Consider the following 20,089-nt stretch of genomic DNA (forward strand, 5'->3'; position numbering starts at 1 on the left):
GTGGGTCCCAATTTTGGTACTGTGACAACACTAATCTGGAGGGGGTTCATCTGCAAAAACTAATGAAAAACTAAACAACGATATTCGGTACTCGGTATTCGGCCAAGCGCTTAATATTATTCGGCTTCGGCTTCGGCCACAAATTTTCATTTTGGTGCATCCCTAGTTTTCAGGATATATGCGCTAAGATTATCTGGTCCCGTGGCCTTCCTCTGATTTAACCTTTTAAAAATATTTCTCACCTACTCAACAGCAACATCAATCCTATCTAAGTCAGATGGAACAACTGTTTCAGTTATTTTAACAACAAGATCTGAATTGTTACCTTTTTCAAACCTAGCAAAGAACCCATTCAGTTGGTTTGCAAACTCTACCTCATTTTCTACCACCAGAGCTTTTTGGGTGGTTGACAGCCCAGTCATAGCTGTCATTGTGTCCCATAACTGTTTGCTACTTTTACTTCTATAAGCCTCCTCTAATTTGAGCCTATGTTTCCTCTTTGCCTCCCATAGTTTACTTTTTAGACATGTTTCAGTTCTCCAGTGTCCTTATTTTTGAAGGCAATCCTCCTCAAATTTATAATGTGTTTAACATCCTTTGTTATGAACGTCTTGTTGTTTGGATATATTTTTATCTCCTTAGTTGGTATCACTGACTGTACACAAAAGTCTGTTACAGTTGTTTCATCCAGGGAGTCATGATGAAACTCCTCCCACAAAGTATAGTCAAATGATGCTTTCCGTTTTTCAATATTATCAGATGACCACACTTTGATTACTTTTTTCTCTGGTTTAGAGCACTTCAATTTAGTTTTATAAGTAGGTATAAGGTGAACCACAGTATGATCTGAGGTGGCTATTGGTGGTCTTATTCTTGACACATATGCACCCTCCACATTTACAAAGCATTTGTCCGAGAGTTTATTCTTCCTAGTTTCACCCTTCACATATTGTTTGAATCCTGGCATTATTAAGTATGGCATTGCTCTGGCCTCTAGCACTACCGTAAGAAACCTCGGAGTAATATTTGACCAAGATTTGTCTTTTAATTCCCATTTAAAACAAACCTCACGGACGCGAAAATTAGGCCTATCGTGACCCGAAAAGATGCAGAAAAATTGGTCCACGCTTTTGTTACCTCTAGGCTGGATTATTGTAACTCCCTATTATCAGATAGCTCTAATAAGTCTTGAAAAACTCTCCAGCTAATTCAGAATGCAATGGCATTTGTACTAACAGGAACTAAGAAATGAGATCATATTTCTCCTGTTATAGCTTCTCTGCACTGGCTCCCTGTAAAATCCAGAATTGAATTTAAAATCCTACTCTTAACTTACAAAGCTTTAAATGGTCAGGCTCTGTCATATCTTAGAGAGCTCATAGTGCCCTATTATCCCACCAGAACACTGCGCTCTGAGAATGCAGGGTTACTTGTGGTCCCTAATGTCACCAAAAGTAGATCAGGAGCCAGAGTCTTCAGCTATCAGGCTCCTCTCCTGTGGAATCATCTTCCTGTTGCGGTCCGGGAGGCAGACACTGTCTCCACATTTAAGACTAGACTTAAGACTTTCCTTTTTGATAAAGCTTATAGTTAGGGCTGGCTCAGGCTTGCCTTGTACCAGCCCCTAGTTAGGCTGACTTAGGCCTAGTCTGCCGGGGGACATCCTATAATACACTGAGCACCTTCTCTCCTTCTCTCTCTCCTTTGCTAACACTCATGTCCTGTTACTGCATCTTGCTAACTCGACTGTACTGCATGTCACTAACTCAGCTTCTTTTCCGGAGCCTTTGTACTCCACTGTCTCGCAGGTTAACTTATATCGCAGAGGTGCCTGGATAGTGTGACGTGTGTGGTTGTGCTGCTGCCGTGGTCCTGCCTGATACCTCCTGCTGCTGTTATCATTAGCAGGGCTTAAAGTACTCTGGCATGGCGCCGGATTTCCAGCTTGACGGACATTTCTAATATATTTATTTATTTTTATTTTTTTTTGTGACAACAACTTGGCATAAGTTAGCATTTAATGAATCATCTTCTGATTTTCAGCGAAGCACGTGGGTAGTTCCATCAATAGTATAGTGTTATCAAACTCAGCTGGCCAATAAGAGCTGAGTGGGGAGGGTCTAAAAATGGCGTACACACACACACACACGGACAGAGTTTCAACACACACTACTTCCAAGCACATGTTGTTTAGGTGTTCATTACAGCCTGATATCCAAATGACTGTGGGTGAATGTGCAACAGAAATGGACAATTGAACTGCGTTTGAATGATTAGCTTGTGTTAGCTTGACCGCCAGCTATCGGACACTGAGAGAAAACAGCATGCCATGTGCATTTTGTGCAACAGGTGGATGCGGTAGTCTACCGGTAGAAAAGAGAGAGAGAGCTAAGTAGCGTTGGCAGGATTGCCAACTGTCATGCATCTGGCACGTGACACGCATTCACCTTCCATCTCATGGTCTCACTCTGCCCAACCACTTCTCACGCCAGCGACGAATGCTGGAAAGTACTGGCAGCTGAGTATTTTAAATTAATTTCAAACAGCCGGTGCGTCGGGTGGGTGGAGTTGAAGTTTGCAGCCAGACTTCAGAGAGGGGAGAGGAGAGGAGAGGGGCAGACTCCGCCTGACCGGCGTACCAGTTGAGTGAAATGGAGTGCAGCCAAATGTTTCTGTGGAAAACTACTCTCTGATTGGTGCGCAATCCATATTTGCGCTTTGATTTGACAGCTCTAGTCTCACAGTCAGCCGACTTCGTTGTCGTGTTGTGATCTGAAACAATTGCACAGACGAGACGTGTGCTGCTGGGCAGTGCTGCTGTGTGTTAACTATGTTCAGCAAACCAGCCAACAAGAAGCAAAAAACCTTGCACAGTTTCTCCCAAACAAACCGTGTAAGTTGAGTAATGCTCTTGCATGTAGATAATGTTAGCTAAATGATGACTAATGAATAGATGCCAATATATCAAGTTAAGCTAGTTAACAAGAATACTAATGTTATTGTTACAAACACTGAACAGAAATATAAACGCAACACTTTTGTTTTTGCTCCCATTTTTCATGAGCTGAACTCAAAGATCTAAAACATTTTCTATATACACAAAAGACCATTTCCCTCAAATATTGTTCACAAATCTGTCTAAATCTGTGTTAGTGAGCACTTCTCCTTTGCTGAGATAATCCATCCCACCTCACAGGTGTGGCATATCAAGATGCTGATTAGACAGCATGATTATTGCACAGGTGTGCCTTAGGCTGGCCACAATAAAAGGCCACTCTAAAATGTTCAGTTTTATCACACAGCACAATGCCACAGATGTCGCAAGTTTTGAGGGAGCGTGCAATTGGCATGCTGACTGCAGGAATGTCCACCAGAGCTGTTGCCCGTGAATTGAATGTTCATTTCTCTACCATAAGCCGTCTCCAAAGGCGTTTCAGACAATTTGGCAGTACATCCAACCGGCCTCACAACCGCAGACCACGTGTAACCACACCAGCCCAGGACCTCCACATCCAGCATGTTCACCTCCAAGATCGTCTGAGACCAGCCACCCGGACAGCTGCTGCAACAATCGGTTTGCATAACCAAAGAATTTCTGCACAAACTGTCAGAAACCGTCTCAGGGAAGCTCATCTGCATGCTCGTCGTCCTCATCGGGGTCTCGACCTGACTGCAGTTCGTCGTCGTAACCGACTTGAGTGGGCAAATGCTCACATTCGATGGCGTCTGGCACGTTGGAGAGGTGTTCTCTTCACGGATGAATCCCGGTTTTCACTGTTCAGGGCAGATGGCAGACAGCGTGTGTGGCGTCGTGTGGGTGAGCGGTTTGCTGATGTCAACGTTGTGGATCGAGTGGCCCATGGTGGCGGTGGGGTTATGGTATGGGCAGGCGTATGTTATGGACAACGAACACAGGTGCATTTTATTGATGGCATTTTGAATGCACAGAGATACCGTGACGAGATCCTGAGGCCCATTGTTGTGCCATTCATCCACGACCATCACCTCATGTTGCAGCATGATAATGCACGGCCCCATGTTGCAAGGATCTGTACACAATTCCTGGAAGCTGAAAACATCTCAGTTCTTGCATGGCCAGCATACTCACCGGACATGTCACCCACTGAGCATGTTTTGGATGCTCTGAATCGGCGTATACGACAGCGTGTTCCAGTTCCTGCCAATATCCAGCAACTTCGCACAGCCATTGAAGAGAAGTGGACCAACATTCCACAGGCCACAATCAACAACCTGATCAACTCTATGCGAAGGAGATGTGTTGCACTGAGTGAGGCAAATGTTGGGGGTTTATATGCGCCGGTTATATGAGAGTTTGTAAATGGATGTTTTGATATAATTTTGCTGTTAAACATTCAATTTCAACATTCAGTTAATAAATCAATATGTAAATCAATTTCCATGGAGGTGTGCCAAAAAACAAACTTCTCTTCACAGATTTAAGGTAACAAGGCATGAATAACTGATATATAAACTGTCATTTTGTGTGTGAGGAATTCCTTGAAAAGACTTTACTTTATGGCTGCATTTATAGCACTGGTCCAGTCCTCACCAGGAATTACCCTTGTTTCAAAAGATCTTGTTTTGTTATTTAATGGTAAATATAAAGGTAGTACCGTTTCTGCCAATGATTTAAAAATTACCAAATGAATTTATTGTACTTAAGTACTGTCAAATAGTACTGCTTAAGTTCTGCAGATATGATTATGTTGGCTGCAAGACATGATGCTTGATTTTGTCATCACCAGCCCTGTTGCATTTTTTTTTTTTTTTTACCGGTGCAGGCATTTTGCCTCCATACTCTTCACCTTGTGGAGTCAGCTCCTGGCAGATAATGGCTGTTGTGTTTAGGAGTAGATCTGTCTAAAGTACATAACATGAATAATTGATCTCCCACCCAAGATTGCACTGGAAAGCTATTGGAGGACAAACAGTTTACTCAGTTGAAGACGCACGTAAGGGGGGTCCTTGTCGTTGTAACACTGCATATTTAGTGAATGTACCATGTTTTATTGATGCAGATGTCCTTGCCTGACTTGCTTTAGGAGACACCAACCTGACAAAATCTTCCCCATGCTTCATTTCACCACTAAGAGGCAATCACACTGGCATGCAAGAAATTATCTGCACTCTCATATAGTCCCATATCCCTGTCTGCCTTTGTTGTTTTCCTCAGTACTTCACATAGCCCACAGAGTACTTTCTGTTTAGTTTTGTGTGATGTTTTTAAGAAACACTTGAGCTGGCTGTTTGTGAAGGTAAATAGAGTAGGTGTAGTGTTGGGGACAAGATGTCAGTGGACACTCCCCATCTACCGTTGTCTTGTGGCCTCATTTGCATCTAACTCAGGCTTTACAGCTTGACAGTATGGCCCGGTGAGAAGTTTTCTGCTGACTACATCAAAAACTTCTACTTGACCCTTCTGGCACATTTCCAAGCCAGTGAAGCTGCTCTTTGATTGTGAAGCCATGCTTATTCAAGGATATAATGTGCACAGCACAGACATGAGTGGGGCCATGCTAGGATGGAGGCTTTTAGATCAATGTGCCTCCCTTGAGAGCTGCTGACTTTTTGCACTAACAATAGTATGACAACAGTGATTTTGTTACAAAGGGGGTCTTAACACATCAGCTTTCTGCCAAGTACAATTAAAGAAAAGAAATCCAAGCTGTTTCAGGACACGGAAGCAAACGGGTAGCCTAGTTAAATGCCTCCTGTTCTTTGTTTGAAGCTTAATGTTTCAGACTTTGAAAGTGTCATAATAATGTATCTCATAGAGCAGATATGCTCCTGTTTTCAGTTTTATGCATATACCTATAGTGATTGTGTGTTGGGTTCTGAGTGCTGGCAAAAGAGGTGAGCTACACTCAGTACTGCGTCCTGTACACCCTGTGTAGACGCAGATGGAGCCTGAAGCTGCTGCAGCTCTGCTAACTTACACATAACAATTCCTTCATTGTATTTATGTCATGCTCATATCAGTGTGAGGACCACACATTACATAAATAAATACAAATAAATAGGGTAGCTTTATAACCTTCAGATTTCTCAACCACTGAGTTGTTCAGTCAATTAATGATTTTCTATATTTGCCAGCTCATTTACTATATCTTACACATAATCAGTTGTAGGTTAACTATGTATTATATTTGTCATTAAGCATATTTTTAGTGTTCACTCTAACTTTTATTATTATTATTAAGTATTATTAATTTCAACTTTTTCAACAAAACCAAGCCAAGTGTCTATATTTACAACATGATATCGGCTGTGATTTGATCAGATGCTGGACAAGCTGCGCGACCGATGGATCAACACTGGTCTCTGGGAGAAGCTGGAACATCAGAAAACTGTGATCACAGAGCCCCGTGGTGGTGGCAAGGGGGATTTTGACAAACTTCTTCAGATGTATTACGATGCCATCAAATACTGTGAGGAAAGAGGTGAGACTGGTTAACATCACAGTGACCTTTGGGGTAACAGCTGATGGTTTTGCTATATCTCTATGAAGCAGCTTGATATCTGTGAATTGGTGTGGTAATACATTAATTTGATCTAGTCTATTGCTTGTGCAGTGACATCATCTTAGTTTACAATAGAATAGTTTTAGTAGTTGTTCAGAGTTATGCTTCATATTACTTGTCTTTTACAGTGTTGATGTATACTGTATGTAACTGTTTTAGATGGTGCACTACTGATCGCTGTCTGTAGGGGTAAAGTGAGCGAGGGACTAGACTTCACTGATGACAATGCCAGGGCAGTCGTCACCATTGGAATTCCCTTCCCAAACATCAAAGACCTTCAGGTAAGCGGAGTCACAATAGTCTGCAGATATTCTGCAGGCTTTGACAGTTGTACATGCTGAGGATCCCAAACCCCGGGGCACAGAAAACACTCTGATTTGGCAAAAAGAAAAAAATTGTGTATATAGGTGTGTATGTATGTGTGTGTATATATATATATATATATATATACATACACACACACACACACACATATACATACATACATACATACATACATACATATATATATACAGACCGATAAGTTTAATTAATTGTGACAATAAAATATTAACCAAATTGATAAGCGATAGATTAACAAAGGTCTTACTAGATATGATTCACATAAATCAAACAGGGTATATTAAAAACAGGCATTTGCAAACGAATACAAGAACATGTTTTAGTATTATACAATATGCCAAAAAGCATAAGTGTAATGGGGATGGCTTTAGGACCCAGGGAAAGACTTTCATGTGAACATTGTAATGGGGAAGGCTTTAGGACCCGGGAGAAGATTTTAAAGGTAACACGGAAGTGGGGCTCTCTATGTTTCCCTTCCGAAGTCCGGTGAGCAGCTCAGGTGTGCAGCGGGTGCAAACACGAGGGACACCAAACATTTAGCTCAGAAAGCAGCGGTTGAAAGACGGTTGGTTGCCCTATAGGCAGAGCACGCTGTTATGACGCTTCCAGGCATCTGCTAACACCTTAGAAGCAAGGTGTGAACCTTGAGTGGCGATTGTTATATATTGTGCAGCACAACAGTAAGCACGCTGTTGGTCTGGGTGCAGGGTGAATGACTTAAAGGAGTCTTCAAGTGAAATTATGACTTGTCACTGTTTTTTCCCATGTTGATAACTAGTGGGCCTGTTTTGTCGAATTTATATTCTTTATTTTCTTTTGTTTTTAGATATTTGTTATTGGGCATCATGCAATATTATTCCCAGGCATTGTGCAATATTTTTACTGGTCTTCCTGTAGCAGCAACTAGCTGTAGGTTATAGGTCAAATATATTTGTGGATCCTCCTTTTGTGTGTTTATAGTATAAGTAATTGCAGTGCAGCTCAACCTGTCTTTTTGGGTGTGACATTGTGCATGAATTGTGCTTCCTGAAACGCCTGTAGTGGTAATTTGAGTGTGTTGGATCCTGAATAGAAATGATAGCCTTATAGCTTACTGGTATATTACCTGCTACCGCTAACAGGTTATTGTCAGTGCCTCTATTTGCACAGTCTTATTGGTTACTGTGTAATTAATTGCCCATTGACTGCCCTCGGCTCAATAGTTTTATATTTAATGATTTGTGAATAAATTGTTTTATACTTTTTGAGCTGTCTGCCTCCTGTCCCGGTTATTCTGGACACTTACCTGTCTTGTGGTGAACCAGATAAGACTAAGAGCTATATCAACCTATAGCTGCCGCTTTAAAGCACTACATAATGTTGATTTATCAGTAATAGCTGTAGATGCTGAAAAAGCATTTGATCGTCTGGAGTGGCCTTTCTTATTCAAAGTCTTAGAAAAATGTAATCTCCCTTATAGGGGAACAACGCCCACATCCAGAGTGTCCAGATGGTGTCTCCACAGTCCTAAAAAGTCCGAGAGGCATAGTCAATAATCAGTAATTATCCAAAGTCCAGACATAGAAGGAACAAAAAGCCAGAATGTTCAGTGATCCCTCCCAGACCATGGACATGTGCATTGCAAGCAGGGGCGAAAATCCCATTTCATAGTTGGGGTGGACAATAATAATAACAATTTGATGCTTTAATCTTTTCTCTATCTCTCCAACAGGCAGGCATAGGACCTTTCTCAGCACTGGCTGAGTCCACCTGCACATGTCCAGATTTAAAACAAAATGATTGAACTCAAATTAACATGTACACATCGACAACAGTCAGTTGCGCCGTGCTGTCCAAGGTGCTGAGTGTGTCTGGAGCAGGGTGGGTCTCTGTCTCCCCGTGCGCGGTAGTGTCAATATTTATGCTATTAAGTAAACGGAGAAAACATGTCTCTCATTGTTTAATAGCAGCAAAACAATAAGGCTTCATTCATCAAAGACAGAAACTCGATCTCTCTCCTTCTCTCCCTCTTTTTCATCTGGCTCAGGAGTGTGGAATGGATCCTTCATCTCTGGCTGGCTGCAGGAGCAAACCGTTTTGTTTGTTTTTTTTCCTTTTTTTACTGGCAGTTAGATAAACATTTCCTGCAATTCAACTGGTGAACTGGTTTATAAACAGTGTGCTGTGAGATCTGCCGCTGCACACCTCACAACCGTGCGTAGTAGTCGTGCGTAATGGCCGCTTCTCGTCAGTTAAACTGCACGTCTTTCATGTTTGTCTCACTGACAGGAGGAGAGCCTACAGATATTAACTACAAGCTGCTCCACCACTGACTGCTCTTGTCCTGTCCTCTCCCTCTTCTTTCTCTCCTGTCCTCTCTGACTATCACTAAACTCTGGCTTTTGAACAATGCCGGAGAAATGTTGCAGACAGTTTATATTATCAGCCTGGGCCTGGGGCTTGTTGTAACAGTAAATGGGATGTGTTGTAACTTGTGTAAGTTAAACTGTATCTGTGTGAGTGAACATCTTACCCCGCTATGCGCAATGTGGGCAGCCGGGTCCCGCCACACTCTGCTACTGCTGCCAAGTACTAACCGCCCGTTGGAAAGAGTGTGGGATATACCACTACTAGGAATGGGAGGGGGGGACTAAATCTTTTAAGATTTAAATAGCACATTATTGCGCGATTATAATGAGCACCGCTTACATTGTGCTTTTAATAAATACTACTGCATTGTTCAAAAATTATTAATTGTGTCTCAAATTATTCTAGGGGGGTACAGCTTTATTGAAGGGGGAGTCATGTCCCCCCTGTCCCCCCCAGGATTTCCGCCCCTGATTGCAAGCATTTTTTTGGCTGCTGTTAGGCCTGCCAAGTATATACGTTTCTCTGTAACTGAGAGATTTAACGCAGAATCATCATTCAGTAGGAGCACCCTGGGAGAACAAGGAATTGTCTTTCCAGTAATGTTAGACATGGAGGTACTGATTTTTTGCCAAAATGATATTATTAATCTGCATTGCCAAAACATGTGATAGAATGATCCTATATGCTTGTGTGAACAGAAACCACAAAATGAAGAGGTGTTTTTATTCATTGCATGTTGTTTTTTTGGTGTTAAATAAATTCAGTGTAGAAAATTAAAATGGATGAGCTGATGGTTTAGGTTTTTAGAAGCCAGTTTTATGTTGGTAAAAATGTGGTTCCAGGGTATTTCAATTGAATTTAAATCTTTTTGCCAATTGTTCTGGAGCACGAGAGGCTTAGATGATGACTCGGGAAGAAATTTATACAAGGATGAAGCTAAACCACCGGTTGTATATTGCTTGACTATAATGGTGTGAAAGGACAATGTATCAAGTTTTCTGTCCCAGGGTACTCCATAAGCTTTCATTGCAGATCTCAGTCTCAGATAAAAGAAAAAAGAATGGCCAGGTAAATTGTATTGTTATTGTAAATCTTGGAATGCATGAAGGCCTTCATCTCCACAGACATCTTTAAATACATGAATTCCTCAGTCTAACCACTCAGGAAAGGTAAAAAGGCAAGAGTCGGATAATAATGAATGGTTATAAAAGATTGGAGAATTTGGATGCCATTTTTGGGTTGTTTTTAATATTTTCATTGCAGCTCGCCAGCTGACTACCAAATGGGTAATTATGGGACCAAACTGTAATTTAGCTTTCTTAAGAGTGATTGCGGAATAAACTACATCCTGGAGTCTATAGGGGTGCACTAAATGTTTTTCAACAGATCGCCAAGACGTCTGTGCATGAGGATCAAACCAAACAGATAGAGATCTCAAAGCATACGCCAAAGCATATAATTTCTGTTGTGGAAATTCTCTGCTGCTGGTGAATAATGAAATAGAGACTTCTGCCGGCCGACAAGGTTTTTATTTTCTTTGCAAAGAAAAGGTCAGTCATCACACGAGCGGTCAGAATGACGAAAAGACCCCGAACATAGGAAAGCCTAAATATTTATACCTGAGGAACGCCTCTTACGGTGTGTTTCACACCCTTCTGTCTGCGGCAGGGAGCAGTGCCCCTACCCATTGTTTTCAAACTCTTTCGTCTGCCGCAGCTATTGGCTCCGACCCCCTAGGGTGTGTTTCACACCTGCCGTATCCTGCGGGATTTTGTATCTAGGTGTGAGGTTAAGAGGTCTAGACATTCTGAAGTATTTGAAAACACAAAGAATACACAAAGGATAATGAAATTACAATTACAATTTCAGACTGGGGTGAGATAATTCACCAGCAGTTCTGTCACATTGCAGAGTAGAGAGTTTTACTCTCGGTTGTTTCCCTTTCTATATAAATTTTGATATGATAGATTGAAAATTTTCCCAATACTTTGGTGGAGGAGGCAAAGGAATCACTGAAGAGAAAAAATTAATACGAGGTAAAATATTCATATTTATAATCGAAGCACGTGCTTGGAATGAAAATGGCATATTAGAGTTAGACCGCCTCATTAAGTCTGCCTCAATTTTCAAAGTATTTGTAAAATTGGAATGTATAACAGAATGAAGATTAGGATGAATGTCAATACCTAGATATGTAAAGGTTTTCTTAACTGGTATGTTAACGGAACTGAAAAGATTACCAATGCCTGAATTAAGTGGCATCAATGCAGACTAAAACCACTTTATCTTATAACCAGAAAAACTTCCAAATTCATTGAAAAGAGTTAAAATATGAGGTATGGATTCTGAAGTTCTGCTTATATATCGTAAAAGGTCATCAGCTAAGGCTGACACCTTGTGGTGAGTACCGTTAAATGAGATTGAATGAATTTTCGAAGACTGACAAATAGCTTGAATCAGAGGTTCTAATGAAATAATGAATAATTTAGGAGAGAGAGGGCAACCCTGGCGAGTAGAACGCTGTACAGGAAACTGAGAAGAACAAAGATGACCTGTGGAAACCATGGCAGAGGGACTGGCATATAGTGTTTTTATCATATTAATGAAATTAGAACCTAGTCCCATATGTTACAATACTGTCCAAAGATATTCCCATTCCAATTGATCAAAAGCTTTTTCTGCATCTAAAGAAAGAATAGACCAAGAGGAGGAAATATCTTTGGCAGCGTCAATAATATGTAGCAGTCTGCGGATGTTGTCTGAAGCTAACCAGGATTTAACAAAACCTGTTTGATCACTGTGAATTATAGTTGTCATTAAATGGTCTAGTCTGTTGGAAATCACTTAAGCATAACGTTTAATATCGGATATAATCAAAGATTAAAAAAAACGATCGTTAGAGCAAAGAGAGGGATCTCTGCCTTTCTTTAGTAATAGAGATATAATTGCAGAATTTGTATTCTTTGTGAAAGAGCCTTTGTCAACGGCTGCCTGAAACATGGATAGTAAATAAGGACCGAGTGTATCCCAAAATGTTAAATAAAATTGTGGTGGGATACCATCCCATCCAGGAGATTTACCTTTCTTCGTGTCTTTAAGAGCATTTTCTATTTCATCCAGAGTTAATTGTGAACCCAAGTCTGCAGCATCATCTTCAGAAAGGTGAGGTAAAGAAATGTTACTGAGGAATTCTTTACAGTTCTCCTTGTTGAAAGAAAGGTGAGAAGAGTACAGGTTCCTATAAAACAAGCTGAATTCATTATTTATTTGGTGAGGGTCTGTCAATCTGTACTAGATCTGAGAGACACTATATCTGTAAATTCCTCATCATTACGCAATTTGAGTGCAAGAAGGTGGCTTGGTCTCGAACCATTAAAGTAATAATTGCGCTTTGTTCTGTGCATCATGAACTCAGCCCTGTGCCTTAATAAAGCAAAAGGTTCTGTTTTAATTAATTTGAGGTCCTGAGCAGTAAAGTCTGAGAACTGTTGTTGCTTGTGCTCTAAAAGAGCTAGTTTATCCTCCAGTTGAGTGATCTTTGCCAATTTAAATTTATTAAGGTAGGAGGAAAATGAGGTGGAAAAATTTTTAATAAATCCTTTAATCGCATCCCAAAGGATACGAGGGTCATCTACTGAGTCACCATTTATTTATATTTAGAAAGTCCTCAAGTTTGGAGCAAAATTCATTACAAAAATCAGAATTGCTGAGCAAACTATTATTGAACCGCCAGCGCTTCCTCTTTTTTTATATTATTATCAATAAGACAATGGCTGAAGAACAGAATGATCTTAAATTGTGGCAGGCCAAATTTCTGTCTTAGAAAAATTGAGATATAAAGATTTAGAGGCCAAAATATAGTCTATCCTTGAGTATGTCTTGTGCCTGTTTGGAAAAAAAGTATATTTTTTAATGGTTGGATTAAGAGCACGATATATGTCTATCAGACCCAGATCAGATATAAATTTTTTTAATGCAAGGGACGCTTGTTTTTATGAACCAACTTCTCGCATGGAGGAACGATCTATAGATGACTTAACAACTGCATTCATGTCTGCACCAATACTAAATTTATATTCAGTTAGTTCAAGCAATATTTTCACTAAGTTGAAAATATTGCCTAATGGCCACTCAGCCATAATGAGTGTTAGATATCTGAAATGAAATCACAGAAATAGTAGCTATCACATATATTTGAAAGAACATAGGTGCAACTGAGTCAAAAATAACTGTATTGTTCAAAAATGAAAGTAAGTCCCTATCCTAAATCCCTCGCCACAGGCCCCCCACCCCACATGCCCATTTCAGTAGAAACCATATAATGTGTTTCTGGATGAACATGTCACCTATCATAATAGGCCAAAGAAAAAACAAGAAAGAATAAAGATAACACATTAAGGTTATGTCTAGGGCTGGGCGATATATATCGTTAACGATAATATCGTTGTTGTTTTAACGATGTGCAAATTTACGTTATCGAGTATGCAAATGACTTCACAAAAACTGAAAACACACGTTGAAAGGTTGAAACCCCACACATTCACTGAACAAGAGTTACGTAACTTGCGTGCAGCAGCACGCCGCAGTACGCCTAGGTGGTCACATGATCTCTCACGGGCACCTTCCCGTCAGGTCAGCCTGCTGCTAAACAAACATTAGCGAGACAACATAGCAACACCGCCCACGGATGCTCCAGCAGCTTCGGAAGACGTGGGTCAACTGTAGTGATAGGTCCCAGCCTGTCAGGCTAAAGTTCGCAGTACCAGAAGACCGTCTACGGAGCTACCTAGCCTAGCCACAGTTAGCTGAACGAAGCGGAGAAATGTTAAGAACATTTTTCCATTAATATCATCCATGAGAAACAATTAATGAGCTATAACTCATTAAACATACACATAAAAACACATATTTAAAAGAATATCGTCTAATTATCGTTATCTTCAAAATCCCCCAAAATATCGAGATATTATTTTTTGTCCATATCGCACACCCCTAGTTATGTCCTTCCTACGGAGTTTGTAACCTGGAGCTATTAACCTCAGCGCTCCCTTATCATCTCATGAGCACCACCCCCCTACTGCCCAACATAGTATATTCTCTCGTCATATATTACTAAATAGCAGTTCACTGAATATCTCATGGATTCCTTAATAGAATAAAATAAATTGTGCCCCAAATCAATCAAAAAGAATGGGTTAGGGGAGAAAATTAGATCAAAACAAGTCAGCGTCATCTTAGTAAACATCCTCCCCCATTTCCTATCTTGATATCGTCCATTAATACGTCACACATTGTTTCAGGAAGTAAATACATCAGTAGAAGTAACTAAACACAAGTGAACCGTCTAAATGAGCAGGAGAGTCCATTTCATGCAAAAATCAAAGTAAATAGTCTTTGGGGAAAAATAAGGCCCACTCCTCATATATCGATGATCAAAAAGCGATCAAAAAATTAACGTAGGGGGGAAAAACCTTACCTCATGTTACTCCAACTGCTTGGCGAACGATTCCGCTTCTTTTGGATCCTCAAAAAGGACAATGTTGTTCCGATGCAAGATACGAAGCCGGTGAGGGTATGCAAAACCTCGGAACACCCCTCTCAGAGAAGGCTTTGATCGCCCGGTCAAACTCCTTTCGCTTTCAGCGGACCTCTGCAGACAAGTCCTGGCGGATGGTAAGTTTGGCATTGCCCTCGATGATTGATGTTGTCTTTGCTGATTGCAGTATTTGCTCTTTATCTTTGAAACGTAAAAAGCGAATCAGAACTGGCCGTGGAGGCTTTCCAGGTTCTGGAAGTGGTCGAAGAGAGCGGTGTACTCGCTCCAGCTCGAGAGGGTTATCCAGGGAGAGTTTTAGCCAGCAGGGCAGTTTCTGTTGAATATAATCAAGTAATATTTTACTGCCCTCCAACTTCTCAGGAAGAAGAAGAACCACATTTTTCTTCTCCCTCTATTCTCTAAATTATCAGTCTTGGATTCCAGAGCTTTAACTATTGTCTCAGGTCTGTGTAGATTTCTTTTGGTGGAGTGTAGATTATCTTCTATTGTCGAAATCCTCTTTTCTGCTTCATCCATTCGTTGCTGTTGTTTGTCAAGTACTTGGTTTGTTGTAGTTAATGTTCCTTTCATTGTTAATACTTGAGTGGTCACATCTTCCAGTCGATAATCAATGCCATCCAGCCGATTCAGTATTATGGAACGCTGAGATTTCAATTCTTTCATAATCTCAACAAGAGAAGGGTTTTCACTCATGAGAATCATCCACTCCACCAAATGTTTGGTCCTCAGGGCCTGTTTTGGACCGCTGATTTCTCCTCGACATCCTGCCTTTTTCTTTTTATCTTTTACACCAGAATTCTTTCCTTAAACCTTAACTCACAGTTTAGATCAAAATGAGAAAGAACATTGGAGGTTAAACCTTACACAAGTCACTGAAGTCACTGAGGTGGTACAGAGTTCCTGTTTCAAGCAGCCATCTTGGTTCCTCCAGCTGTCTCTATTTAAGTGGACAACTTCTATTAAATACTTAGGATGTGTAATGAGTGAAATTAAGCAACAGATATATGGACAAAATTTTACTACATTATTGAATAGTATTAGATCTGACATGATTAAATGGATGAATCTCCCTATAAATTTTACAGGAAGAATCAATCTATTTAAAATGACATGGCTTCCAAAATTCGTATTCCTGTGTTCAACAGTGCCAATTACCCCTCCAAAAACATTCCTTAAAAAAGCATATTCTATCATAACAGACTTTATATGGAGGGAGAAAAGTCACAGGACAAAAAGAAAAGTTTTATATATTCCAAAATTGGAAGGAGGATTTCATTTGCGAGATTTAGAACTATACCACTTTGCTGCTCAAGCATTTTACCTACGCCATATAGTAAAAAGCACAATAGAAGAACAGTGGATTCATATTGAAAATGTATCCTCAAAACCTTTTTTCATATATATTTTCAAAAGGAAGAACAATAAGCTCAGTTGATTTTATAATAAAGAACTTGGATACAACATGAAGAAAAATGAAGAGTATACTGGGTGAGTTGATAGTCTGCATAGAGGGACAGAGGTATAGTCGTTGAGGATTTAATGAATGGAGACAAATTTAATTCTTGGACAGATTTGCAAAAAAAAGTATAGTCTGTCTAATCAAGAATTTTTAAGAATTTGCAGCTCAGGAGTTTATTCCAAACCTTTCATTTACAGTCATCTGACCAGGAGAGCAATTTAGAATCATTAATATTTGACTCAGAAATTGATAAGAAGTTGACAGGTAAAGCAGATCTTGCAGAAATCGTGTTCAGTTACTACTTTGCTGCCATCTAGAATACAGCTGTGGAATGTAGATTTAAAGAGAACTGATATTGACTTAAGATGGAGTGATTGTTGGAATTTAAGCAGCGATATAAAAATAAATTAAAATTTGCGTTTGATCCAATATAAAATAATGTATAGAACTTTTTTTTTAAAAAAAGGAGGAAAAAGACAAATAAATAGAATAAAACTTAATTTGCAAAACTTGTGTTTTTGCTCCAATTGCTTTTAAGTTAAGTTAAAGATCTATGACTTTTTTTTTTTTTGCACTCAAAAGAATTATTCCTCTGAAATTTTGGTGGCAAATTGGTTAAAACTGGTGTTAGTGAGGACTTCTCCTTTTCTAGGCTAACCATCTACCTGACAATAGGTGTGGCATATCAAGATGCTTCAACTTCCTCGCCTGTTTTTCTGAAGCGTCTACAGCAAGTGAGCTAAACAGTTTCTATGGTTGTTTTGAGGCCATTAGTAGTGGATGGGTGGGTGCACCTCTGCATCTATCGCCCTTTCTGGGCAGGTCCTCAAACTATGCTGACCAACTTACGGGTTTCACAATGATATTCAACTGCTCACTGACTTAGTCTGTCATACCCAGGTGCATTAAGAACTTCATCGTCATTCCTGCCACCAAGAAAACAAATCCAGCCTGCCTGAATAACGACCGCCCAGTAGCTCTCACCTCTGTAGTGATGAATTGCTTTGAACGGCTGGTTAAGAATGACATATGCTCCTCACTTACCAGCATAAGAAAGGGAGCTACTGTATGTGAGATTGTTGTGCATTGACTGCAGTTCAGCATTTATAACCATAGTTCTCTCCAGGCCGGTCACAAAGTTAAAGGAGCTGGGTTGAAACACCTCACAGTGCATGTGGGTCCTTGACTTCCTGACAGGTAGACCCCAGGTGGTGAGAGTGGGCAGACACACCTCTTTCATCCTCATCCTTAACACCATTACCCCAGGGCTGTGTTTTGAGTCACCTCCTATATTCCCTGTGCGCACACTGGGTAGTCCATGGACTCAGGCCAGAATTTTCACTGATTGGTACCACCCAGGCTGGCAAATTCAAGTTTGGTATTTTGAAAAAGTCATGAAACATGAAAACCTTCCCCAGTGGCAGCTTGGTAACAGTTATTAACCTGCAATGACACAAACCGTTAAACCAGAGAATAAAAAAAAATGAATTCTACCTCTTTCATTCACCTGTTTAGCCACTGATCATCATCATCATCACAAACATGTTTCACTGCCATACTAATATCCCTTCTTGAGTATGTGTCATGAGTCATGCGCTGTTTATTTATTATCATTGTAATTATTATTAAAGTCTACCAGTTTCACAACAAAGTCTACATCCTCCTCCTTCTGATTGAAGCGGATTTGTAGTTTGCACATTTCTATGTTCTTAAGTTTGTTGGTAAGGCTTAGCAGTCTAGAAATTTGTAGGTCCTTATACTTGCAGGCCACAGGTTCCGGGATGACTATTGGTGCTGGGTGTCTCTGCAGCCAGTCTAACATCAGCATATCTGTAAGAATGAGTGGAAAATATTTCTCATCCATTTAAGTGAGTTGCCAAGGTGTCTGGAAATTACCTATACACATTTATACCATTTTACTGGTAGAGCAAGATGGTGAACATGTATTTATTACAAGCATACTGTTGTCATCAGTTGTTCATGCTCAACCATGATTGCATCTCTCAGCATTCATGAGTGATGTTTTCCAATACACATCAGACACTTCTATCCGCTTACTGTTTCCCTTTTTGTGAAAGGCTAGGTTCAAGTTAAACCAGCAGTCTTCCCAAAAGTCTTGTTATCAAAACTTTTAGTCTCTGAACAAGACTGGTTCCATCAATGATGTATGCAGAGAGTTCTCGAGAATGTTTGACCACTGATGGTGATTTCTTTACTCTCTTGCAAGAACGGCCTTGTCAGGTTGTCACAATAGGCCATCTGGATTTGAGAATGTGAAAGGCAGTGGACCAAGTGGATGAACCAGGACATTTTTAATGTGAAAATTCAGTTTTCTTATTTTGTCATGGAACTTGGCTGTTGGTGACTTTTTCTCTAAACGGACACATCTAAGGTTCTGATATGCTTCCTCTCTAGCTCTCTGGTGAGCTTGCTGCAGATTACTATGTCTGGGGAAACAGCAACTCCTGTGGAAAGACTGAAGATATCAGACTGATCTGGACCTATAGGGGTTATTCAGCTTTTAAAGGGATACTTACTGATTTTCAGCCAGCATTGTATAAAAACAATGTGGGTACTGTGTGTAAATGAAACTAGGCAGTGCTGATCAAATATTAACAAACAATAATAATAATAATAATAATAATGCATTTTATTTGTATAGCGTTTTTCAAAACACTCAAAGACACTTTACAAAAACAAAAAAACAAACAAAATAAAAACAACATAAGAGCAGTAAAACACAGTTAAGAGCAAGAATCAGGATTGAATGCAAGCCTGACCAGGTGGGTTTTGACCAAAGATTTGAAGGAGTTTCAGTCTGCACAGTTACGGATGTGTTGGGGGAGAGAGTTCTAGAGGGAGGGGGCAGCAGTGGAGAAGGCTTTGTCCCCCCAGGTTTTGTGATTGCTCCTGTGTGGTAGAGAGAGGAGATTTGCATCAGAGGAGCGGAGACTGCGGGAGGGGGTGTGACGGTGCAACAGGTCAGTGATGTAAGATGGGGCCTGGTTATGGAGGGCTTTGAAGGTGAGGAGAAGGACTTTGAACTGAATGCGTTGAGGAATTGGGAGCCAGTGGAGGTTCTGGAGGACGGGCCTGATATGGTCACGGGAGCGGGACTGGGTGAGGAGACAGGCAGCAAAGTTCTGGATGTACTGTAGTTTATTGAGGACTTTAGAAGATGAACCATACAGAATGCTATTGCAGTAGTCGAGTCTGGATGTTGTGATTGCGTGAATCAGAGTTTCTTTAGTGGAGAAGGTGAGTGAGGGGCGGAGCCGAGCTATGTTTTTTAGATGGAAGAAAGCGGTTTTGGTGATATGATTAACATGCGGTTCAAATGAAAGGTTGCTGTCAAAAGTGACTCCGAGATGTGGAGATGGAGAAAGTGTAGAATTTGCAACATTAAGGCTGAAATTATGGATGGTTTTAGTAAGGGAACAGGGGCCGGTTATGATCATGTCTGATTTGTCACAGTTGAGTTGTAGAAAGTTAGTTTGCATCCAGGATTTTATTTCAGTGAGGCAATTTTCAAGTGTGGAGCCAGGGGAGTAGGTTTGATTTGAGCTTTGGTAGGGACCAAATACTGTTTTAAGCCACCGATCAGATGATCTTGATGACTGTTTCTTTAATCAGCTTCCTGAACTGATGCATTTGGCCTACAGATGATATATAACAGTTTATTACACGGCTCTATTAAATGCTGTATTCTGATTGGTCAGTAGCGGCATTCTGCGGTCTGATATTACTGTGTAATGACCGCTGCTAGTAGCAACGGTCATTACACACAGTTGCTATGTAGCCCAGCGTTGCTAGGGATGCTGCCCTGCAACACTGCAGCTG

At 40.4% G+C, this 20,089-nt stretch overlaps 1 protein-coding gene across 6 annotated transcripts in view; it reads left to right on the forward strand.

Annotated features, from left to right (window-relative positions):
• Positions 1–20,089, forward strand: part of brip1 (BRCA1 interacting helicase 1) — a 243,188-nt gene that overhangs the window by 173,731 nt on the left and 49,368 nt on the right. For all 6 annotated transcript variants that reach the window (XM_050055532.1, XM_050055525.1, XM_050055494.1 and 3 more), the window contains 2 exons: positions 6,302–6,461; positions 6,702–6,823. In XM_050055532.1, the coding sequence (XP_049911489.1) occupies positions 6,302–6,461; positions 6,702–6,823 (282 nt within the window). The remainder of the gene's footprint in view (positions 1–6,301; positions 6,462–6,701; positions 6,824–20,089) is intronic.

Source organism: Epinephelus moara, chromosome 2, assembly GCF_006386435.1.
Source record: "Epinephelus moara isolate mb chromosome 2, YSFRI_EMoa_1.0, whole genome shotgun sequence".
Lineage (NCBI taxonomy): Eukaryota > Metazoa > Chordata > Actinopteri > Perciformes > Serranidae > Epinephelus > Epinephelus moara.